At 45.1% G+C, this 25,333-nt stretch overlaps 1 protein-coding gene and 1 long non-coding RNA gene across 2 annotated transcripts; both read right to left on the reverse strand.

Annotated features, from left to right (window-relative positions):
- Positions 1–6,485: 6,485 nt before the first annotated feature.
- Positions 6,486–7,421, reverse strand: LOC126993647 (uncharacterized). The gene is made up of 3 exons (XR_007748098.1): positions 7,134–7,421; positions 6,909–6,974; positions 6,486–6,746 (listed from the first exon to the last, which is right to left on the reverse strand). It is a non-coding gene; the product is annotated as an uncharacterized LOC126993647 (long non-coding RNA).
- An 8,460-nt stretch (positions 7,422–15,881) lies between these two features.
- Positions 15,882–18,910, reverse strand: LOC126993651 (uncharacterized). Its single transcript, XM_050852817.1, has 3 exons — positions 18,675–18,910; positions 17,961–18,377; positions 15,882–15,885 (listed from the first exon to the last, which is right to left on the reverse strand). The coding sequence occupies exons 1-3, from the start codon at positions 18,806–18,808 to the stop codon at positions 15,882–15,884; spliced, it is 555 nt and encodes a 184-aa protein (XP_050708774.1). The 5' UTR covers positions 18,809–18,910.
- Between the last annotated feature and the right edge of the window lie 6,423 nt (positions 18,911–25,333).

The following is a 25,333-nucleotide window of genomic DNA, read 5'->3' on the forward strand; positions in this document are numbered from 1 at the left end:
GAGAGAGAGAGAGAGAGAGAGAGAGAGAGAGAGAGAGAGAGAGAGAGAGAGAGAGAGAGAGAGAGAGAGAGAGAGAGAGAGAGAGAGAGAGAGAGAGAGAGAGAGAGAGAGAGAGAGAGAGAGAGGGAGAGAGAGAGAGAGAGAGAGAGAGAGAATAATAATGAAAGAAGGAGATTAGAGAGAGAGAGAGAGAGAGAGAGAGAGAGAGAGAGAGAGAGAGAGAGAGAGAGAGAGAGAGAGAGAGAGAGAGAGAGAGAGAGAGAGAGAGAGAGAGAGAGAGAGAGAGAGAGAGAGAGAGAGAGAGAGAGAGAGAGAGAGAGAGAGAGAGAGAGAGAATTTATTTTAGTTGAACTGGAGGAAAGTAAGGCGGAGGCAAAGGAAGGAAGCGGAGGTGATTAAGGCGAGGTGGAGGAAAGTAAAGGGGAGGAGAGAGAGTGAGGTAGGTTAGGGGAGGGGACGAGGGAGAGGACGAGGAAGGTTAGGGGAGGGGAGAGAGGGAAGGAGAGAGAGTGAGGAAGGCTTGGGAAGGTGAGGGAGAGTGAGGAAGACTTGAGAAAGGGACAGAGTGAGGAAGACTTGAGAAAGGGAGAGAGTGAGGAAGACTTGAGAAAGGGAGAGAGTGAGGAAGACTTGGGGAGGGTAGAGGGAAGGAGGGAGAGTGAGGAAGACTAGGGAAGGTGAGAGAGGGAAGGAGGGAGAGTGAGGAAGACTTGAGAAAGGGAGAGAGTGAGGAAGACTTGGGGAGGGTAGAGGGAAGGAGGGAGAGTGAGGAAGACCTGAGAAAGGGAGAAAGGGAGGAAGACTTGTGGACGGTAGAGGGAAGGAGGTTGAGCGAGGAAGGTTAGATCCCGGCCCCGTGTTACCGTTACCCGCCACGCACAATGTAGTGACTCTCCTGATGCGGGAAGCGACCCCAGACCTTCAATCAACCCTAACTTCAGCGAGCAGCTACAGCGTATGCCCCAATTATAGATAGATAGATAGATAGATACAGATAATTTTCCTCTTACCTTCCGACCATGTCACAAAGCTTCCTAACAAAGAGCAAATCGCAGCAATTGGAAGAACACACATTACGAAATGGACTTTGAAACACTCCAGCTAAAAAAGTAGTTTGGGACGAACAGAACCTCTACCAGTGTACTATGCGAAAGAGCAATTATGTCGTCTGTTCCTACACGTAGTCTTTATAACTCTTCATTGGTAGGACGGGAGGAGAGGGAAAAGAATATAGTTAGTGTGATGAGTAAGATAAGGGTGAAAGATGAATAAAAACACAGCTATGAGAAGGAACGAGGCAAAGAAATGCAAGGAAATGAGCGAAAGGAAGGAGAAAAACAGAGAGAGAGAGAGAGAGAGAGAGAGAGAGAGAGAGAGAGAGAGAGAGAGAGAGAGAGAGAGAGAGAGAGAGAGAGAGAGAGAGAGAGAGAGAGAGAGAGAGAGAGAGAGAGAGAGAGAGAGAGAGAGAGAGAGAGAGAGATTTACATAGAAAATCAGACCACACAGACCCCATGGTCCAGACTTGGTGGTCTGTCCTTAAACCTAAGTGATTTTACATTAATCAAAAGACTCCAAAACGTTGCACTTCTACTCTAGTTGATATTAAGTTGAAGGAAATGACGGTCGAGCTTATTTTTGAAGGAGTCAATCATGTTACACTGGACCACTGATGGTGGAAGCTTATTCCATTCTCGCACTACAACGTTGGTGAAGAAAAATTTTGTGCAGTCTGAATTTACTTGTCTACATCTGAGTTTTACGCCGTTGTTCCTCGTGCGCAGACTGTCATCGATCATAAACAATGTTGATCTGTCTACATTCGTGAAACCATTAAGTATTTTAAAACATTCGATCAGTTTTCCTCGGAGGCGACGTTTCTCAAGAGAGAACATGTTAAGGGTAGAAAGCCTTTCTTCGTAGGATTTGTTGCGCCAGGAAGGGATCATTTTCGTTGCCCGACGCTGAACACCTTCTAATTTAGCAATATCCTTTGCATGGTGGGGGGACCAAAACTCTACCGCATATTCCAAGTGGGGTCTAACTAAACTGTTGTAGAGCGGGAGTATTACATCTTTATTCTTGAATACAAAGTTTCTTTTAATGAAGCCCAACATTATGTTCGCTTTATTTGCTGCATCGATGCATTGCTGTGAGAATTTGAGGTTTGACGCGATTTTGACCCCCAAGTCTTTGACGCATTGAACGCTTTTGAGTTTAACGCCGCGCATTTCGTATTCGAACTTCTTATTCCTCGTTCCAACTTGAAGGACCTGGCACTTGTCTACGTTAAAGGGGATCTCCCATCTATCCGACCAAGAGAGAGAGAGAGAGAGAGAGAGAGAGAGAGAGAGAGAGAGAGAGAGAGAGAGAGATATATATATATATATATATATATATATATATATATATATATATATATATATATATATATATATATATATATATATATATATATATATATGCAATGGTACAGCGGGAAGGGGAAAGGGGAAAGCTCCAAGTGAAGTGACGATAAGCATCCTTGTACCGGACCCCTGAACCTCGCATCCTCCTTAAAAAACACACACACACACACACACACACACACACACACACACACACACACACACCCACACACACACACCCACCCCACCCCATAACACAACCCCCCCCACTAGTGTGTGTGTGTGTGTGTGTGTGTGTGTGTGTGTGTGTGCTTTCTTTCGTTCGACTCTCCCTGGTCTACAAAATCGGATCCTACGGCGGAGGACGACCAGAGGATTTTCTCCCTGCCCGTCGGCGTTCCGGAGGCCATTCTGTTTTCAATCCCTGAGCTGACGAAAGCTGTTTTCTGCCACAAAACCGTAATTATTTTTAATATCATCTCACAAGCAACAACTATGAAGTTCTTCCTTGCTTGGACGCTCGTCATCATCCTGGGGATGATGCCCGGTCAGCCGGACAGCCGGTCAGCTGAAGCCAGCCGGCCAGCAGCTGGCCGGCGTTTTTTTTTTGTTGTACGTTGTTGCCTATTGCGCCGGTAGGCATCTTCCCGGTGGGGCCTGATGGTCGGCCCAAGGCTTCTTCCAGGTGGGGCCTGATGGTCGGCCCAGCCCGTTCTGGCGCAGGCGAGTGTTTTATAGTGGCGCCATCTTGCATTGGCTCATGCTGCCCCCCGGAACTCGTTCTTGATTCGCTTGGACGGCTTCCTCTAGAGTCCGGGTTGATGGGTGGTCTTCAGGACAGCATGTGGGTAGTTTTAAGCCACTCGGCGGTGACTGAAAAATCCGAGTGGTAGCGTGGGGATTCGAACCCGCGTCGTCCATCACGCGGTGAATGTGAGCCCAGTACGCTACCACCTACGCCACCGCCTACCCAACTGCTGGTCGGCTGGCTGACCGGCTGACCGGCTGTCCGGCTGACCGGCCATCATCCCCAGGATGATGACGAGCGTCCAAGCAAGGAAGAACTTCATAGTTGTTGCTTGTGAGATGATATTAAAAATAATTACGGTTTCGTGGCAGAAAACAGCTTTCGTCAGCTCAGGGATTGAAAACAGAATGGCCTCCGGAACGCCGACGGGCAGGGAGAAAAATCCTCTCGGGTCTTCCTCCGCCGTAGGATCCGTTTTTGTAGAACAGGGAGAGTCGAACGAAAGAAAGCACACACACACACACACACACACACACACACACACACACACACACACACACACACACACACGACGGCGAGGAATTGTGAGCTCCAATGGGCTCCCAAAGGACAAGGTGCCCTACCCTAGCCTCGAGAAGGCCAATTACGACCCTTGGAAGAAACATGACGAGGGGGAACTCAAAGATTTCCCCAAAATGCCTGATCTTGAGAAGATGAACACAAGTTTGCAAAATGGCGCGAATGACAGTATCAAGACCGTGGAAAGGAAAGTCTTTGATAATAGTGATGAAACGGGGCATGTAACCGGCAATAAGACAGTCGTTGAAAAGACTACAGAAACTGACCTACAGCCCAACGGAAATGTATCAAAGATTACGGAAACACAGGTTGTTATTGATGAGGAAGGTAAAGAAAGTGCCGAAAAATCTGTCACAGAGAGCAAAACTCTGACGCAAACCACTCCACACAACGGGTCCCTAACACAGACGGTGGACGTGAACAAGGTCACGGACGAAGAGGGTAATGAAATACACGAGGAAGTTGTTATAAAGAAGGAAGCAACAGTACTGCCTCTTACCAGTGCCACTGAGGTAACAAAGGAGATTCTGCCAGGCAATAAAACGAATCAATTATTAGCAACAGAGAAAGAAGAAAAACTACCTTTAGAGGAAACCATTAGGGAAACATGTGTGGAAAGTAAGAACGATACGGATAAGAGCGACGGACGCCAGAAAGTAGAACGGACAGAGAAAACCATTGAGATTCTTCCCGGCAATAAAACGAATGAAATGTTAGTAACAGAAAAAGAAGAGAAACTGCCTTCACAGGAAACCATTAAGGAGACATCTGTGGAGACTAAGAATGTAACAGAAAATTAGTCTGGGAGCTAGCATACATTTAATTCACATCTCGAGTACAAAAGGTTTGAGGTATGGAGTTGTTAGGATGATGGCTGGGGACCAAAAAAATGCAACTCTTAAGTGACACTTTTGGGGACACCACCAGGGGCTGTTAACAAACCCCAGATATTGGTTTCAAACACATCTTTGAGTACATTCATCAAACCTGTGCTAAATGACTCTCTGATAGAGTAGGAACCACATGAAATAACTTCATGGCCGCCATGGGGATAAGTCCATTTCTGAGTGACCAGTAGGGGCGCCCTGCAACATTTAAATCACATCTGAGTACATCCACAAAACCTATTGGAAAATGTTCCTTGGGTCTTACTGCATCTATAACAACTCATCTGAGTTGTCACCTTTGGGGATTAACCTTTTCTGGGGGTCGAATGTGATCATGAATGACCACGCCCACATATTGATATAAAGCACAGATGACGTACCGGCTCAAAACAGGTGATGAACTGTTCTCTAGTGTGTTCTTCATCATTATGTTGACGTCTGAGTTGTCACCTATGGGGATTAACCCATTTCTGAGGGGGTCAAAGGTGATCATGGAATGACCACGCCCACATATTGATATAAAGCACATGTGAGTGAATGACCCTGTGTTTATTATTTATTATTTATATTATCATGTCTTGTGTTTTCATATCATCTTTTGTTCGTTGTGACAATATATTAATTTTCTATTCTTATTAACTCCAAGTACCATCTTTAACTATTGAACCTTTGATTAAACTAACTAGGCCAGGGTGATTGACATAGGAGCGTAACACTGACATGAAAAGTGTTATTTTGAATATGGTTGGATAATTAGCGGGATTAGTTGGCAACAGATGTGATTTTGTTTTTATGAAGTTGTAGGCATGATCAAGAAATTATTCTTGGCATAATGGACTATGCTACTTGGCTTTGATTTAGAACGAAATATAGAAGAGGCACAATTGATGGCAGGAGTTTTCTGGGTGAAGGTCTTTTGCAGAATTATTTACTCATGAATTTCATTTGCTTTGTACATAGTTTGTAATGTTGATTCCTTTGCTTCAGCAATGGCGAATTTTGTAACACAATAAAGTTGTTTCCTAAAGTAGTTCCCTGTATACCTCAATATCAAGCCCGGTACAGAGTTGAATTTACATACTATGCATGCGCTTGGTTGAGATGATAATTTTCCAGTGGGACATTTTCTTTGAATTGATAATGTCAGAAAATTATTAACCCCCATAGGTGACAACTCAGAAGTGTACATAATTTGGTAAAGAACATACTAGAGAACACTTGAGCACCTGTTTTGAGCATATACGTGATATGTGCTTTATATCAAGATGTGGGCGTGGTCATTCCATGATCACCTTGACCCCTCAGAAATGGGTTAATCCCAATAGGTGACAACTCAGACGTCAACATAATGATGAAGAACACACTAGAGAACAGTTCAGCACCTGTTTTGAGCATGTACGTAATATGTGCTTTATATCAATATGTGGGCGTGGTCATTTCATGATCACATTCGACCCCCTCAGAAAAGGGTTAATCCCCAAAGGTGACAACTCAGATGAGTTGTTATAGATGCAGTAAGACCCAAGGAACATTTTCCAATAGGTTTTGTGGATGTACTCCAGATGTGATTTAAATGTTGCAGGGGCGCCCCCTACTGGTCACTCAGAAATGGACTTATCCCCATGGCGGCCGCTTAAGAGTTATTTCATGTGGTTCCTACTCTATCAGAGAGTCATTTAGCACAGGTTTGATGAATGTACTCAAAGATGTGTTTGAAACCAATATCTGGGGGTTTTGTTAACAGCTCCCCCTGGTGGTGTCCCCAAAAGTGTCACTTAAGAGTTGCATTTTTTTGGTCCCCAGCCATCATCCTAACAACTCCATACCTCAAACCTTTTGTACTCGAGATGTGAATTAAATGTTTGCTAGCTCCCAGACTAAATGGCGATGGTCCTCTGACAGTAGAACGGACAGAGAAAACAAAGGAGATTCTGCCCGGCAATAAAACGAATGAAATTGATGTAACAGAGAAAGAAGAAAGACTAACTTCACAGGAAAGCATTTCGATGACATCTGTGGAGGAGAGTAGAAATGCTTCAGAAAATGGCGATGGACCTCAGAAAATAGAACGAACAGAGAAAACAAAGGAGATTCTGCCCGGCAATAAAACGAATGAAATTGTTGTAACAGAGAAAGAAGAAAGACTACCTTCACAGAAAAGCATTTCGATGACATCTGTGGAGGAGAGTAGAAATGCTTCATAAAATGGCGAAGGACCTCTGGTAGTACAACGAACAGAGAAAACAAAGGAGATTCTGCCCGGCAATGAAACGAATGAAGTTGTTGTAACAGAGAAAGAAGAAAAACTACCTTCACATGAAACCATCAAGGAAACATCTGTGGAGAGTAGGAATGTTACAGAAAATGGCGATGGGCCTCTGGTAGTTGACCGAACAGGGAAAATAATGGAGATTCTGCCCGGCAATGAAACGAATGAAGTTGTTGTAACAAAGAAAGAAGAAAAACTACCTTCACATGAAACCACCAAGGAAACATCGGTGGAGAGTAGGAATGTTACAGAAAATGGCGGTGGACCTCTGGTAGTTGACCGAACAGAGAAAATAAAGGAGATTCTGCCCGGCAATGAAACGAATGAAGTTGTTGTAACAGAGAAGGAAGAAAAACTACCTTCACATGAAACCATCAAGGAAACATCGGTGGAGAGTAGGAATGTTACAGAGAATGGCGATGGACCTCTGATAGTTGACCGAACAGAGAAAACAAAGGAGATTCTGCCCGGCAATGTAACGAATGAAGTCGTAGTAACAGAGAAGGAAGAAATACTACCTTCACGGGAAACTGCTGTGACGCCACCGAAGGTTGTTAAAAGATTAGAGAAGGAAAGCTTGTAGGTGTGACTCGTTGTTGACCCTTTCGGTGGTAACAGAAGAATTAATTGAAAGAATTGCTCGTGTTGTATTGAAGGAAATGACAACAGAGTAGTGATAGTGTGTTACTGTTTCTCTTATCAATTTCTTTGAAAAAAATAAAAATAAAAATAAATATTAAAGAGGTCAGGAGGCCGTGAACCATTCAAATATGTCACTTATGAACACGGTAATTGCGGCCACGTTTTAGACTCTAGAGAGTTGTGTTTTTAAGAGTGTACACACAGTGCCGGTTTGTGTCCGGCCCTGAGTATCACAGCAGTTAGTGGCGTCCATCGTTCCTCCATTGTCCTCGAATTTTACGGTTCTCGCGATTAATTTGCCAGATTTTGCACCACATATCGCGCCTTTTGTTGGGTATATTTTTGTGTGTGAGCGTTACCGAGAGAGAGAGAGAGAGAGAGAGAGAGAGAGAGAGAGAGAGAGAGAGAGAGAGAGAGAGAGAGAGAGAGAGAGAGAGAGAGAGAGAGAGAGAGATAGAGAGAGAGAGAGAGAGAGAGAGAGAGAGAGAGAGAGAGAGAGAGAGAGAGAGAGAGAGAGAGAGAGAGAGAGAGAGAGAGAGAGAGAGAGAGAGAGAGAGAGAGAGAGAGAGAGAGAGAGAGAGAGAGAGAGAGAGAGAGAGAGAGAGAGAGAGAGAGAGAGAGAGAGAGAGAGAGAGAGAGAGAGAGAGAGAGAGAGAGAGAGAGAGAGAGAGAGAGAGAGAGAGAGAGAGAGAGAGAGAGAGAGAGAGAGAGAGAGAGAGAGAGAGAGAGAGAGAGAGAGAGAGAGAGAGAGAGAGAGAGAGAGAGAGAGAGAGAGAGAGAGAGACTGCATTTCCGATTACTTTCCTATACCATCATTTATCTTTCCTTTTTTAAACCAATTTTTCTCCGCTCCAACACAATCCCATTCTCTCCTAACCTGACCTTCTCCTCCTCCTCCTCTTTTTCCTCTCCTACCCTCTCTCCCACGCCCCTCCCCACACGCACACAAGCCTCCTCCCCGCGCCCACTGTGATTCAATGGCCCCGCGGCAGCTGCATAGGAACACACATGTTGGTTTGTTTTCCTAGATACACATTTTTGACCTGACGACCTCACCGCAGCTGCGTACTTTGTTATCGTCTTAACGCGCCTAATTGTTTCCGTCTTGCCTCGCCCATATCTTCACCATGACGTCCCTCAAGCGTTGTTCTGGGTGTGGCCTTCGCATGGCCAAGCAGTACTTTCTTTCCAAGGACGTTTGTAGGTTCTGCGTTAAGACTCAGAAGGATGGTCAGAGGATCATAGAGTTAGAGAATAGGGTAACGACTCTCGCCGCCCAGGTACACTTACTGGTTAGTGCAGCAGCAACAAGCTCCGCCTCCTCCTCCTCCCCTTCCTCTTCCTCTTCTTCCTCGTCCTCCTCCCCTCCAGTATTGTCTTCACCCACACAGCAGCCCCTCCCATCCTCCTCCTCCTCCTCCTCGACCATCTCCGATCTCCCCGCTTCCTACCCTCCTTCTCCTCTTCTCCTCCTCCTCCTCCGCCTCCTCCTCCCCGCCTCCCTCTTCCCTCCCCCTCTCCCTCTCCCCGCCCACCCTCCCTCCTCCTCCTCTCCTCTTTCTCCTCCTTGTCCTCCGCCTCTTCGCTCGTCCCTCCCTCCCACACCTGTCCTTCACCTTCCCTTCCCCTTCCTCCTCCTCCTCCTCGTCCCTCCCTCCCCACCTCACTCTCCTTTCACCTCCTCCTCCTCCTCCTCCTCCTCCTCCTCCTCCTCCTCCTCCCTCCACCTCGCCTTCCTTCCGTCCCCCTCCCCTCTTCCCGTCCACTCCTCCTCCTCCTCCCCTCTTCTCCTCCTTGTCCTCCGCCTCCTCGCTCGTCCCTCCCTCCAACACCTGTCCTTACCTTCCCTTCCTCTTCCTCCTCCCTCTCCTCGTCCGTTCCTCCTCCACCACCTCACCCTCCCTTTCTCCTTCTTCCTCCTCCTCCTCCCCTCCACCTCGCCTTCCTTCCGTCCCCCTCTTCCTGCCCACTCCTCCTCCTCCTCCTCCCCCTCTTTCTCCTCCTTGTCCTCCGCCTCCTCACTCGTCCCTCCCTCCAACACCTGTCCCTTACCTTCCCTTTCCCCCTCTTCCTCCTCCCTCTCCACGTCCGTTCCTCCCTCCACCACCTCACCCTCCCTTTCTCCTTCTTCCTCTTCCTCCTCCTCCTCCCCCTTTCCACCTTCCACCTCTTCCACAATTTCTCCTCGTTCTTCACAGCAGGTCCCTCCCTCCTTCCTGCTCTCCCTCCCCTTCACCCACCCCTCCTGGCCCCCCTTCCGACCGTCGGGTTCTTGTTGTTGGTGATAGTCAGGTTCGTTATGTTGACAGGTATTTTTGCTCCAAGGATAAAAACAGGACGAGGGTGTGTTTCCCAGGGGCAGGGGTGGGCCATATATCAGACAGGATTGAGGCGTGTATGGCAAGCGAGGGATCAAACCCCATTGTCTTTCTCGTGTGCCAAGCGAGGACCTTCTCAGGCGTTTTAGAGAATTGTGGGGCGTTGGCGATGGATGGCTGTCCAGGGCGATAGCAGTGAACAGCAGACTTGCTGAGCACTGCCGGCGCAATGGGTGGCTGTTCGTCGACAATTGGGACCTCTTCTTTGGCAACGACGCCCTCTACGCCCGTGACGGGATACACTTGACGTTCAAGGGTGTTGAGGCTCTCTCAGACTCCCTTGAGCGAGCACTTGGTACCCTGAGGGATTTTTTAGTATAGGCGAGGGGGGGAGGAGTAATGGGAGTAATGGGAGGGGTCATCTAGCTCAAAATATAACCAGGCAGCTTAGAAGTAATTCTAGAGGAGTAACAGAGGACGGGCTAAGAATCTTCTATACTAACAGCAGGAGCCTCAGAAACAAGATAGACTTACTAAGGGGTGAAGCTTGTTCAGAAAATTTTGACATAATAGCGATCACTGAGACATGGATAGATACTGCTAATAGAAATTTTAGATCAGAATTTGAAATAACGGGTTATCAGATGTTTCACAAAGACAGAAGGGGCAGAAAGGGAGGTGGAGTTGCGCTATATGTTAAAGACTCACTTAAATGTTTAGTTAACAACTCAGTCAAAACTAACATGGATTCAGAATCAGTTTGGGTGGACGTTTACAAAGGGAAAGAAAAACTAACTCTAGGAGTTATGTACAGGCCACCCAACCTTAACAGGCAGGACACGAGTATATTACTACAGGAGATTGGCAGGGCGAGTATGAGTAGAAATGTCTGCGTAATGGGGGACTTTAATTATAGGAATATAGACTGGGAAGATCTAGTGGGTGACCTGGAAGCCGAGGACTTTCTTGAAGTTATACAAGATAATTTCCTTAAGCAGGTAGTTACTGAGTCCTACCAGAGGAGATAACATATTAGACTTAGTCCTAACCAATAATGGGAACTTGCTACGTGAGTTGGAGGTGGGCTGAGAGTTAGGAAATAGTGATCACAGAACGGTTCATTTTAGCTTAGACTGGGCGGTAATCCGCGAGCCAAACCCAGTGTTAGTGCCAGATTTTAGAAGAGCAAACTACGAGGGGCTTCGAAGACATCTTGAAGGGGTAAACTGGGATAATTTAGGGATTCATGAGGGCCAGAACTGCGGATTGGAGAGACAGGAGAACCAGGTAGAAATGTCTTACAATAATTTAGTTAGAGTAATAGTAGAGGTGCAAGAACAGCATATACCACAGCGAACACTTAGAAAAGAAAACAATGATTCTAAGTGGATGACTCGTGGACTAAAACACGAGATTGGGTTAAAGAAGGGAATTTATCAGAAAATAAAGAATGGGGAAACACATCTCAGGGGCCGGTACGTCGAACTATCTAGATTAGTTAAGAAAAACACCAGGATAGCAAAAAAGAACTATGAGATCAAAGTAGCAAATGAGGCGAAAAGTAATCCTTAGGGCTTCTTTCAGATGTATAGAACAAAAACACGGGAGAAAATTGGACCGCTGAAAACAAACACAGGGGAGCTAGTAGAAAATTACGAAAATATGAGCACATTGTTGAACGACTACTTCCTTTCAGTATTCACACAGGAGGATCGAACGACTATACCGGAAAGAGTTCAGGTGTACGAGGGCGGGATGGCGATAAATTGAGGGATATAATCATTACCAGGCAAGTAGTTCAGGATGAGATAGATAAGCTTAAGAAGAACAAGTCGCCAGGTCCTGACGGGATATTTCGAGGGTATTAAAGGAGTTAGGTGATATAATCAGTGATTCCACTAACCGACATCTTTAAGATGTCGGTAAATACTGGCTATGTGCCGAGCCTATGGAAAGTAGCTAATGTGACGCCGATTTTAAAAAGGGGACAGGTCAGTTGCTTCAAACTATCGCCCAATTAGCTTAACATCGGTTATAGGGAAGATGCTGGAGTCCATAATAGCCAGGAACATTCGGGAGCATTTAGAGAAACATAGCTTAATTCACGACTCGCAGCATGGGTTCACAAAAGGTAGGTCATGCCTCACCAATCTCTTGTCCTTCTACAATAAAGTATTTGAGGCGGTTGACAGAGATGAAAATTATGATGTAATCTATCTTGATTTTAGTAAAGCGTTTGACAAAGTTCCTCACCAACGACTGTTGCTTAAATTACAGGCTCACGGAGTAGAGGGTAAAGTTTTGAACTGGGTCAAGGCGTGGCTTAGCAATAGGAAGCAAAGAGTGCAAATCAATGGTAAAAGATCTGTCTGGGGATGTGTTACGAGTGGGGTCCCACAAGGTTCGGTATTAGGTCCACTTTTGTTTATTATTTATATCAATGACTTAGACACAGGAATTAGTAGTGATGTTAGTAAATTTGCAGATGATACCAAGATCGGTAGAGTAATTGAGTCGGATCAGGACGCTAGTATTCTCCAAGGTGAACTCAACAGATTATATGACTGGGCGGATAAATGACAGATGGAGTTCAATGTAGGGAAGTGCAGTATTCTGAGTGTAGGTAGGAACAACCCCTCACATAACTATTGCTTAAATGACACTCTCATAAGTAGGTCTGGGTGCGAGAGGGATTTAGGGGTCTTAGTGAGCTCTGATCTCCGTCCAAGGGCACAATGCATTCAAGCTAGAAATCGAGCTAATTGGGTACTGGGATTTATTTCAAGGAGCGTAAGCAACAGAAGCCCCGAAGTCTTCCTCAAACTATATTTAGCATTAGTTAGACCTCATCTTGACTATGCGGTTCAGTTCTGGTCACCCTACTATAGAATGGATATCAAAATGTTAGAATCGGTGCAGAGGAGGATGACTAAGATGATTCAGGGGTTGAGAAACTTGCCATACGAGGAAAGACTCAAACAGTTAAACTTGCATTCTCTAGAAAGGCGAAAGGTGCGTGGAGACATGATCGAGGTTTATAAATGGATGAAGGGCTTTAATAAGGGAGACATTCATAAGGTTTTGTTGGTAAGAGAACCGGGTAGGACACGAAGTAACGGGTTTAAACTGGATAACTTCAGATTCAACAGGGACATAGGCAAAAATTGGTTTACTAACAGGGTGGTGGATGAGTGGAATAGGCTTAGCAGTCATGTGGTGAGTGCCAATACAATTGTCACATTCAAAAATAGACTAGATAAATTCATGGACAGCGATATTAGGTGGGGTTAGATACACGGGAGCTTAGGGTCAAAGGAGCTGCCCCGTACAGGCCTACCGGCCTCTTGCAGACTCCTGCGTTCTTATGTTCTTATGTTCTCTACAACAACAACAACAACCCCCCCCCCCTCGCTCCTATTCTCACTCCCCCCCTTTTTTTTCCTCTTCAAGTCCCCGTTCCTTTACTTACAATGTCACACCTTGTATGGTAATGGTTTTGTGTGTTGCGGGGTGTGTGTGTGTGTGTGTGTGTGTGTGTGTGTGTGTGTGTGTGTGTGTGTGTGTGTGTGTGTGTGTGTGTGTGTGTTAACTGAATTACTTGTGCAACTATAATCATCACTGCAATGACTTCTCTCTTTATCATTTTTAGCGCATATTTGACTTTACCTTTTACTTCAGTTACTTAAAACACACACACACACACACACACACACACACACACACACACACACTTTCCCTTCCCCATAAACACCAAATGCCTTGCCAGTAATAATTCTTTTCCCACGGTTGGTTTGCGAGTCTTTCATAATTCACGACAACTACTCAAGCCCTGGAATGCCTCTCTCTCTGCCTCAAGGAAACGTGCCAAGGGGAAGAGAAACTGGAGCATCACTTTAACTTTATTATTTTTTGTGTGTGTGACGATATTTCTATTTCTAATTTTTTTTTCAAAATTTTTTTCAGTTATTATTCTCCTTTGCAATTTTTTTTTTTACGATATTTCTATTTCTTTTTTTTTTACATTTTCTTCATCTGTATTTTTTTCAGTTATTGTTTTCCTTTACAACTTTTTTTTGACGATATTTCTATTTTTCTTTTCTTATTACATCATCTTTATCTATATTTTCTTTTAATTATTATCTTTCTTTGCAACTTTTTTTATTTTTTATTTTTCAGCCCTTTTTTATAGCATTTTCGTCTTTTTTTATCTATTTATTTATTTATTTTTACATACCTGCCTATAGCGCCGGTAGGCTTTCTTCAGGGTCCAGATTGTTGGCCCAAGCCCGTCATAGGCGCAGGCAATTTTTATAGTAGCGCCAGCTGTGCTTGCTTTATTTTCCTGTTTTTAATTAATGTATGTGATCTTGAACCATTCATTATTACACACACACACACACACACACACACACACACACACACACACACACACACAGGTGATATTTGTTCCCTCATTAACTATAATCAGTTCCAGGTAGACTTGTCATACTTAATTCACGAGTGGCAAGTGTTTTTTTTTCCGTGTTCAAGCGCTTGGGGATGCGGGAGAGTACGTGACCTTTCCAAGAGCTCACTTATTTATCTGTGTATTTATTAAATTGCTTATTCATTTATTTTTGTTCTTGGAGAGTAGATTTCATGTCCTACTCTTTTATGAACCCGAAAGTTATCATTCACGTGCGTTTTCTTTTATACTTTCTGTACGTACGAAAAAAGGGAGCTAAGGTAAGGGGATGAAAAAGGGAAGGGGGGGTATGGGGACTGAGGTTGAAGGTATATTACTTTCTATCCGTCCGAAAAAAGGGAGATAAGGTAAGGGGATGAAGAGGGAAGGGGAGGGTTGAGGGCTGAGGTTGAAGGTATATATTAATTGTAAGTGGAGGAGGAGGAGGAAGAAGTAGAGCAGGAGGAGGAGGAGGAGGAAGAAGAAGAATTGAAGCAGGAAAAGGAGGAGGAGGTGGAGGAGGAGGAGGAATTGAAGCAGGAGGAGGAGGAGGAGGAGGAAGAAGTAGAGCAGGAGGAAGAGGAGGAGGAGGAAGAATTTAAGCAGGAGAAGGAGGAGGAGGAGGAGGAGGAATTGAAGGAGGAGGAGGAGGAGGAGGAGGAGGAGGAGGAAGAAGTAGAGCAGGAGGGGGAGGAGGAGGAGGAGGAGGAGGAGGAAGAATTGAAGCAGGAGAAGGAGGAGGAGGAGGAGGAATTGAAGCAGGAGGAGGAGGAGGAGGAATTGAAGCAGGAGGAGGAGGAGGAGGAAGTGAAGCAGGAGGAGGAGGAGGAGGAAGTGAAGCAGGAGGAGGAGGAGGAGGAAGAGGAAGTGAAGCAAGAGGAGGAGGAGGAGGTGGAGGTCAGGTCATCAATTCGTTAATCATCTCATTTATTTATCCTCGCACGTTTATTAACATTCATGCACTTCTTTTCCAGCTCTTAATAAGCAACGCGAATAGCGTCAAATATTCAGTAATTTTCTATTTAACTCATTCACCAATCAACGTCATTAGTATTCGTGTATAACTTCTTAATGAACTTTATTTTTGACTTGAAGTGTATATGATTTGCCTTCTTCATTAAGTAAGTCACAAGGAAGGGTATTAATGACCTCTCGTATCGTGTATCAGACTGCAGGTGAGTATTTATTGGTACCTTTAATTATTTACTCACCTGTGGACCTGATCGACTACACCTGACACTTTTTTTATTTATTTATTATTTTTTGGGGGAGGTGAATCAACAATGTTCTTCACTACACCACTATGTTATGGACGCCTCATTTAATTGATATATTCCATGACTATCTATGACTATTTAGCGATTTTTTTTATAGTAGAGAAAGCGCATAATTATAATCTCTCTCTCTCTCTCTCTCTCTCATACTCACCTGTTTGTAATGTTTGTTTTCCTCTAAGACAGGCCTGAATGTGTGTGTGTGTGTGTGTGTGTGTGTGTGTGTGTGTGTGTGTGTGTGTGTGTGTGTGTGTGTGTGTGTGTGTGTGTGTGTGTGTGTGTGTGTGTGTGTGTGTGTGTGTGTGTGAGGACCCTCCAACCCACCTGTGTATGTCTTTACCTGAGGACTCTTGTTCCTCATAATTAACAGGTGTAAGAGTCCTCCTCAGTCCTTATCCTCATCTCGTTTTCTTTTTCTTCTGTTTTCTCTTTGTCCTCCTCCTTTTTTTCTCTTCCTCTTAGTCGTGTTCCTCCTTTTTTATCTGGCTTTTAGTTCTCTTCCTCCTTTTTTTCTCTTCTCGCCTTCTCCTCTTTCTCCTCGTTCTCCTCGTCGTTGTCATTGTCTATCTTACTTTCTCTCTTTCTCTTTCTTCTCCTCCTACTCCTTCTCCTCCTCTACTTCATATCTGCTCATCTGTTTGACACTCGATATGGGTACGTATTAAAAAAAAATAGTAGTAGTAGTAGTAGCAGTAGTAGTAGTAGTAGTAGTAGTAGTAGTAGTTCAGGTATATATTCACTTCTTTTTATTCATTCATACCGCTGGGTGAGTGAGTGCTTGGGAGCCATGTTGTGGGATCCAATACCGTAGATACATTCAAGAAGAGGTTGGATAAATTCATGGATGGTGAGGTAAGGTGGGGTTGAGTGTACAGGAGCTGCCTTGTATAGGCCAACCGGCCTCTTGTAGACTCCTTACGTTCTTATGTTCTTATGGTCTTATGTTCCATTTCCCGTAAAATTCGTCAAGTTCATCTGTCTTTTCAACATAAAAAGGTCGAAGATACATAAGTGTGTACTATGTGGACGTATTTTTTTATTATTCTTTCATTTGATTTTGTTCGACTTTGATTAAATCCTGTCAGTGAAGAAATAGAACGGCCAGACTGGTGTGTTGACATCATCACTTGATGAGAGAGAGAGAGAGAGAGAGAGAGAGAGAGAGAGAGAGAGAGAGAGAGAGAGAGAGAGAGAGAGAGAGAGAGAGAGAGAGAGAGAGAGAGAGAGAGAGAGAGAGAGAGAGAGAGAGAGAGAGAGAGAGAGAGAGAGAGAGAGAGAGAGAGAGAGAGAGAGAGAGAGAGAGAGAGAGAGAGAGAGAGAGAGAGATAGTTTTGTGGGAGCGATTTTCAGGTGGATGGAACACTTTGTTAGCAAAATTTTGACATTTTGTTTTGCTTATTGATGAAGGAGTTATTGGCAAGTCGGAGAACAGATTTGGCACGATTCTTGGCATAAATGTGAAGACCATTATTAGCAAAAGTTCTAGGGCTCCTGCACCTTCTGTGAGCTGCCTCAATCGTTGATAGCACGCGAACAAGCGTGACTGAACCAGGGAGTTTTGCCATGATAAATGAATAACGCGGAATGTGTGGCTCCATCCCGATCTCACCTCCGTCACGCTCTGGGCACGCGTCTCAGACCTGGAAGCTATAATCATTCCGCAGAGAATGAGAGAGAAAATAAAACTCAGCTCATCACACTGAGCTGAAGCATAATGGCAAGAGCATTCTAATACCTTTCATTTAAATATAGTTTTAAAACAGGTGGTCGTTCAGACAACTCCTTACATAACGTTTCTTGTTCTGAGGTGCAACACGACCCCGCTATCCCTGCCTATGGTTTTTTGTAAGAAAATATTTTCTATTTTTTCATTTGAAATATAAGATAAGAAATGTAAGCACACACATGCGTCCAAACACTCCCCACAGATGCGACACTCTTGAACAATTTGTTCCGTAGAAGTGGCACCGTTCCATGGGATTCGTTCCTCTGCATGGTGATTTTAGTCAGCTGGCGAGCCGTTCCTCTCAGTGTGATTGTGGTGCTTCTTGGCACTCCTCAGTCTCTGTTATCACCAGTCAGCGACAGTTACTGTTCAGCGGGTGTTGAGAAATGCACCCGGAATGTACGTCACCTGTACGTCGCTGAACATTTGAGTTTGATCACGACGCTGTGTACTCGCCCGGTGCTCACAGAAACTCGCCACCACTCGGCTTTGCGCCTCTCTTGGCACGACTTCTGCTGCGGGAGTTGGTGCCCCGATGTGTCTGTCCCTCGTAGAAATGCCTTGTTTCGTATCTTGGCGGGACGTGGCTGCTGGCGTTGTGCTGGCGGTGCTGTGAGTGGCGGCTGTTGGTGTAGTTGTGCAGCATACCAGCCACTGTTTTGCTGGAAGGAGTCGTTCTCTGTGTCGGCCTCTCGAGGTGCCGAGGTGCGCCACGCAGCGAGTTAGAGGCGGATCTAACGGGCTGCTGGTGAGGCCTTGAGGTAAAGTTGGGAGGCTGAGTGACTTGGAGCGGCGCGGCGTATCTGAAGGTGTCGTGGCCACGGTACACCTCACGTTCCTTAACGGGGGCGCGGAGGTCACCAAGGTTGAAGCGCACATGTCCTGGACAGGTGGACCGTGGCATCTTTTCTTTCTTCAGGATACCTTTAGGAGACTTCCCTTCAGTAGTGGTATTCATTTGTGCACAGCGAGCTGCTCCAACTGTTTGCTGGTGTAGTGCGTTGTGTTTCTTTACCGCGTCCTTTGCTGACCCTTTCTGTGGCTTCACTGTTCTCTCCTTTCGCCTTTCCAGCTCAGGACGAATGCTGGAGAGAGGGAAGCCATACCTGAAGTAGTCGTAGCCACAATACAGTTCACGATCCTTGACGAAAGTGTTCAGGTTCTGGAAGTTAAAGCGCACACATTTATGAGCGGTGCTGGCCGTCTTTCCTTTCTTGAGGATCCCTGTGAGGTGTTGTGGCTCATTGATTTTGTTGTCTGAATCTGTTGCTTCCTCTGTTACTGTTTTCTGAGCCTCTGGCAGTTTGTTTACTGCTTCCTTTGGTGGCTCTTCCTGTGGCTCCACTGCTCTCTCCTTTAGGCTTTTCAGCTCAGGACGAATGCTGGAGAGAGGGAAGCCATACTTGCAGTAGTCGTAGGCACAGTACAGCTCACGAATTTTGACGAAAGTGTTCAGGTTTTGGAAGTTGAACCTGATAGTTTTCTTGACCGGAGTTTGAGATGCATCCCGCTGTTTGAAGCTGCTGATAAGGGGCATCTTTTCCGGTGGGCCGGTAACGGCCTTGCTCCTGCTGGAAGGAGCGTCCCCAGCCGTGCCTTGGTGCCCGGAGGGGAGCTCATCGTATACCTCCTTTATTTTCTCTCTTGACCATGTGCAGAGTAATTACGAGAGTTTGAACCCTCTTGCCATGGCTCTCCAATTGCTTTTTGTGCGACTGTTGTATCATCCACTGGCTTCTGGACCTTCTCTCTCTTCACCAAGTGGATTGTGATGATGAGAGTCTGACGCCCCCTGCCAGTGGCCTCCTTTTCGCCCTTCCCCACCACCCCATCAGCATCCAGCAGGGTGTCGGAGGGGATCTCCTCCTCCACCACTGAGAGAGGCTGAGCAGCCTTCTTCAGGCAGACCAGGGCCTGTTGCCCTGCATCGGCCTGGGCACCCGCGTTTTCGGTTTCCTCGACGATGTCGTCAGGTTCTCGAGGGGCTGCGGCGCTTCCGCCTGGCGAAGAGCCAGCCGAAGCACCCGCAGCACCAAGACTTCTTCACTTGTTTTTGCTGAGTCATTTTAATGTAAATGAACAATCTTTAGCAGGAAAGTGAAGATTACCAACGTTGTCCTCTTCTGGGATGGCTTCTCGTCGTGTGCCGCCTTGGCTGCACCGACCACTGGCGGGGACGCTCAAAGAAAAGGCTGAGAGTGTAACGCTGGGGCGATGGGACGTAATGCAGGTGACGAAATGTTGCTGGAAGTAGTGCGCCCATCCCACACCCACGCCCTCATGCTCCTCCTGCCACCCACACCAACCCACACAACCCACACCCTCATCCCTGGCCTAATGATAGCAAATGGCACATGCCCATGCCAACCCTGCACCCACGCCCATGCCACCAACACCACCCCATTACACCTCATCCCTGGCCGAATGATTGCTACCAGTATTACGCCCATGCCAATCCCGCACCCACGCCCTCATGCCACCCACGCCAACCCACACAAACCAATCCTTCATCCCTGGCCGAATGATTGCTACCAGTTTTACGCCCATGCCAATCCCGCCCCCACGCCCTCATGCCACCCACACCAACCCACACAACCCACTCCCTCATTCCTGGCCGAATGATTGCAACAAGTATTACGCCCATACCAACCCCGCCCCCACGCCCTCATGCTCCTCATGCCACCCACACCAACCCACACAACCCACTCCCTCATCCCTGGCCGAATGATTGCTACAAGTATTACGCCCATGCCAATCCCGCCCCCACGCCCTCATGCCAAACACACCAACCCACACAACCCACTCCCTCATCCCTGGCCGAATGATTGCTACAAGTATTACGCCCATGCCAACCCCGCACCCACGCCCTCATGCTCCTATCTCCTTCTACTCACACCAACCCTCATAATTCATCCCCTCACCTTCACCTAAACCTGCCGGCGCCGCAACACACATCTCGTCACACCGAGAAGAAGCAGTGAGCTGGGACTGGCCGCATCGTGCCCACCTTACCCAATGAACCACTCGGCCGAAAATTCTTGCCACAAGCCCAGCAAGAACTTCGTATTATTAATCTTACAAGAATAATAACATGTCACACAAATATATTTCCCTTATATTGATTATTGGCAATGAAGGGAGGCGTACAAAATATTTACAGTTACAAATATTTAGCTGCTGCAACAATACGATTTCTCGGGTAGTTTTTTTCTTCTGAATTTTCACAGATGACGCGTTCAGCGGCGTGAGGCTTTGTTAACTACTGGATCGTCCCGCCTTGCCCTCCAGGAGCCTTGGTGATGGATTTGTCTCTTGTTAGCATTGAACCAAATACACACACACACACACACACACACACACACACACACACACACACACACACACACACACACACACACACACACACACACACACACACACACTTAACACCACCTCTTACTGCCACCTGCTGACTCTCTCTCTCTCTCTCTCTCTCTTTTTTGTCTAGTCTGCTTTTATTCCGCTCACCCATCTTCTAATTTACTCCTGCTTATGATCATTCTCTCCCAGTTTTAATTCTACGTTTTCATCTTTTTTTTTCCTTTTTCATCTTCCACTCTTTTCTATTCAATGTTTTTTTTTCAATTTTTACCCTTTTTTCCTCTTTCCTTTTTTTTTCATTTTCATTTATTTTGTTTTTTCTGACTGTCTTTGCAATACATTCTGCTCAAATTAAACTGTTTCCCATTGATTTTCCTTTTTTGATTCTCCTATTTCCTTCTTCCTTTTCCTCTTCCTATTCCTTCCAGTTCTCACGCTCTTCTTCTTCTTCTTTATCCTATTCCTAATTTTGCTTTTAATCATGTTCTTTTTATCTTCCTTTTCATTTCTTTTTTTATTTTCCTTTAACACTTTTTCTCTCCCACGTCAACCTTCTCAATCTCAGTTCAATCACTTCCTCTTCTTCTTCCTCATTATCCTACTCCAACTTTGCTTTTTATCTCATATCTTTTTTCCTTCCATCTCAATCTCCTCTTTCTCCTCATCTTTCAATCACTTCCTCTTCCTCTTCTACTTCCTTCTACTTTCCTCTCGCACGTCTGCCTTCTCAATCTCCTCTTTCTCCTCCTCTTTCAATCACTTCCTCTTCCTCGTCTACTTTCTTCCAGACCTCACGCTCTTCCTTCTCATTATCGTACTCCAAATTTTGCTTTGAATCTTTTTTTTCATCCCTTTAATTTTTTTTATGTTGCCTTTACTCATTTTTTTCTCGCACGTTGATCTTCTCAATATCCTCTTTCTCCTCCTCTTGCAATCACTTCCTCTTCCTCTTCCTCTTCCTCTTCTACTTCCTTCCAGTCGTCACGCTCTTCTGCTACCTCATTATCTTACTTCAAATTTTGCTTCTAATCTTTTTTTTTTCCTGCCTTCCCTCTCATTCTTAATTAGGCTCACATCTTTTCTCCCGCGCGGCCATTCTCCAAACCCTCTTTTAGTTCCTCATTATCTCAATCTAAATTTTGTCATCCATTTTGTTTTCTTTCCTTTCATCTCTTCCTCTTACTCCTCCTCCCCATCCGTGTTTTAACTTATCCTTCCTTTTATTTCGTTTTTTCAGCCTTATTCGCATATTTTTTTATCCTTCTTCTTTTCTGTTTGTATCGTCTGTTTTGTCTTTTTTGTCTTTTCATTTTATTGTTCTTGCCTTTCATCTTCCTCCTTCCTCCTATTTCAATTTTGTATGTTATTTTTGTTTTTACTAGTACTTCCTCGTTTTGCTTTTCTGCGTTTTACATTCTCATAATATTAATCTTCCCAATTTCTACCCATTTAAATACTCTCTTTTGTTTCTCTTCTTTCCCATCCGTGTTTAGTTTCTCCTTTTTATTGTTTTCTTCCAACTTTTTCTATTTCTTTTCATATCCTCTTACTTTTTCATATATTCTAAGTCTTATTTCGCCTCTTATCCCTTCTCCCTACTCTGCCTTGCTTTAATTCTTCCATCGCCTTCCTCGTAACTTCCTTTTTGTATCCTCTACGTTCTTTGAGTTTTAATTCCTTGACATTTTTTCTTCCGCTTCCTTCTCCCGTTTTCTTGTTCATCTTCTTGTTTCGTGTTTGCATATTTTGTTTTCACCTCATCTAATATTTTTTTCCTTTACTTTTCTTCTCCGTTCCTCTACTTTTCCTTCTTTTCTTCCTCTTATTCCTTCAAAACTCTCACTTACTCATACTTATTATTTCCATATTTCTCCTTCTCTTCTTTTTTTCTACTCAAAAACTTTCCTTCGATATTTGGGTTCCCCTTTCATCATTTTCCTCCTATTCTCTTCCTCTTTTGCAGTAGTGGTGGTGATGGACTGGTGGGGGGCGGCTGTATGGTAGTTCTGGCGGTTGAAGTGCCTGCCATGATGGTATTAATGGTAGTTATCCAAGTGGTGGGTGATTAGTAGTGGTGGTAGCGGCGGTGTTCGTTATAATGTTGTTGGTAGGTATGCCTATTTTGAATTTGAATCTGCGGGTTTGATGTACCATGTTTCACTGACTATTCTTCCAGTGTGTGTGTGTGTGTGTGTGTGTGTGTGTGTGTGTGATCGCGTATTCCCGTTCTGTGTCACATTTTTGCACAGCTCTCCTCCGCCCCGCCCTTCTCGTGGCCTGACAGCCAATCACACAGCAGAGCCGCGTGTGGGATTTGGATGGGGCAGTGTCACGAGTTGCGTCCCACAAGGGTCGGTGCTGGGTCCTCTGCCTTTTATTATTTTCATCAATGACTTGGACACAGGAATTAGTAGTGATGTCAGTAAGTTCGCAGATGATACCAAGATCGGTAGAGTAATCCAATCAGACAGGGCCGCTAGGGTTCTCCTGGATGAGCTTGACAGACTATATGATTGGGCGGGGAAGTGGCAGATGGAATTCAATGTCGGGAAGTGTAGCATTTTGAGTGTAGGTAGGAATAACTCCTCACACAATTACTCCTTAAATGACACTCCTCTAAACAGGTCCGCGTGAGAGAGACTTAGCTACGGTCATACTTGCTATTGTTAACGCAAGCCTGGCTTTTGTTTTCGCTGGCTTGCCAGCGATACGCGCGGCAGTCTGGTCACACCACATGCAAAGTCCGCTAGCTAGCTAGCTAGCGGATCATATCATAACAACACTAGCCGCTATGGAGGAAGCACTTCTTGGATTCGCTCTGTCCACAATTACTCTTGCCACTTGTTTTGTAGCCAGTGAGGACTTAAAGAAGAAAAGAAAAGTGAAACGAAAGTGGATAAGACCATGGCTGGCAAGTGTGTTCGCTCTTGCTCTTGCTCTTGCTGTACAGGTGACCCGTTAGAACGTCAGAGAGGTCAAATAAGAAATGAATATTATATTTCCATTAAAGAAAAAAAATACATTTGGAAATTTTCTTGTATTGTCGTTTAGCTTTTATATTACGCATTTAAAGTCCCTCCCCAAAAAAGAAATGGAATATTTTTTGATTGCATGTATGCTGAATAAACGATAGTTTCTTATTCCCTTCCATTCGGCTACCGCTGCCGCCAGCAGTACGGCCAGTGAAAACGGTCCGTATCGATAGCTCAAAGCAGCCGATATCATTAGCTCGTGCAGCGCAAATGACTGGCCGATCAAGCCGTACCGCTGGATCCAGCGATATCAGTAGCTAGTGTGACCGCACCTTTAGGAGTCCTAGTGAGCGATGACCTCCGTCCTAGGGCTCAATGCATTCAGGCTAAAAATCGGGCCATCAGAGTACTTGGTTTCATCTCAAGGAGCGTAAGCAATAGGAGCGCTGAAGTCATCCTCAAACTTTACTTAGCATTAGTTAGACCTCATCTCGATTATGCAGTTCAGTTCTGGTCCCCCACTATAGAATGGACATCAAGATGTTAGAATCTGTACAGAGGAGGATGACAAAGATGATTCAGGGGGTGAGAAACTTGCCTTATGAAGACAGGCTGAAGCATTTAAATCTACACTTTCTAGAAAGGCGAAGGTTGCTAGGAGACTTGATCGAAGTCTACAAATGGATGAAGGGCTTTAATAGAGGGGATGTCAATAAGATTTTGATAGTAAAAGAGCCAGGTAGGACGCGTAGCAATGGTTTTAAGTTAGACAAATTCAGATTCAACAAAGACATAGGCAAGAATTGGTTCACCAATAGAGTGGTGGACGAATGGAACAGGCTTGGGAGCCATGTTGTGGGTGCCAATACCGTAGATACATTCAAGAAGAGGTTGGATAAATTCATGGATGGTGAGGTAAGGTGGGGTTGAGTGTACAGGAGCTGCCTTGTATAGGCCAACCGGCCTCTTGTAGACTCTTTACGTTCTTATGTTCTTATGTTCTTATGTTCCATTTCCCGTAAAATTCGTCAAGTTCATCTGTCTTTTCAACATAAAAGGTCGAAGATACATAAGTGTACTATGTGGACTTATTTTTTTTATTATTCTTTCATTTGATTTTGTTCGACTTTGATTAAATCCTGTCAGTGAAGAAATAGAACGGCCAGACTGGTGTGTTGACATCATCACTTGATGAGAGAGAGAGAGAGAGAGAGAGAGAGAGAGAGAGAGAGAGAGAGAGAGAGAGAGAGAGAGAGAGAGAGAGAGAGAGAGAGAGAGAGAGAGAGAGAGAGACAGAGAGAGAGAGAGAGAGAGAGAGAGAGAGAGAGAGAGAGAGAGAGAGAGAGAGAGAGAGAGAGAGAGAGAGAGAGAGAGAGAGAGAGAGAGAGAGAGAGAGAGAGAGAGAGAGAGAGAGAGAGAGAGAGAGAGAGAGAGAGAGAGAGAGAGAGAGAGAGAGAGAGAGAGAGAGAGTTAGTTTTGTGGGAGCGATTTTCAGGTGGATGGAAACAATTTTGTTAGCAAAATTTTGACATTTTGACATTTGGCTCAGTGCTAAGGAATCAGAAGGTGTCATGTGCTGTAGAGAGTATTGGAGGTGTTATACCTATGCTAGTGAAAGGCTGGACTGCACAAATCTAACTCTGTAGGAAGGAGAAGGTTGAGGAAGGTGGCACTCTCAAGCTCAGTGCTAGGGAATTAGAAGGTGTCATGTGCTGCTGAGAGGCTTGGAG

The sequence above is a fragment of the Eriocheir sinensis genome, unplaced genomic scaffold (genome assembly GCF_024679095.1).
Source record: "Eriocheir sinensis breed Jianghai 21 unplaced genomic scaffold, ASM2467909v1 Scaffold65, whole genome shotgun sequence".
Taxonomy (NCBI): Eukaryota; Metazoa; Arthropoda; class Malacostraca; order Decapoda; family Varunidae; genus Eriocheir; species Eriocheir sinensis.

Coding starts and splice junctions, on each gene's coding strand:
- LOC126993651 (XM_050852817.1), bottom strand. CDS start 18,808: ATGCCCCTTATCAGCAGCTTCAAACAGCGGGATGCATCTCAAACTCCG. Junction 18,378..18,674: donor TGTGCCTACGACTACTGCAA/GTATGGCTTCCC, acceptor CGACTACTTCAG/GTATGGCTTCCCTCTCTCCA.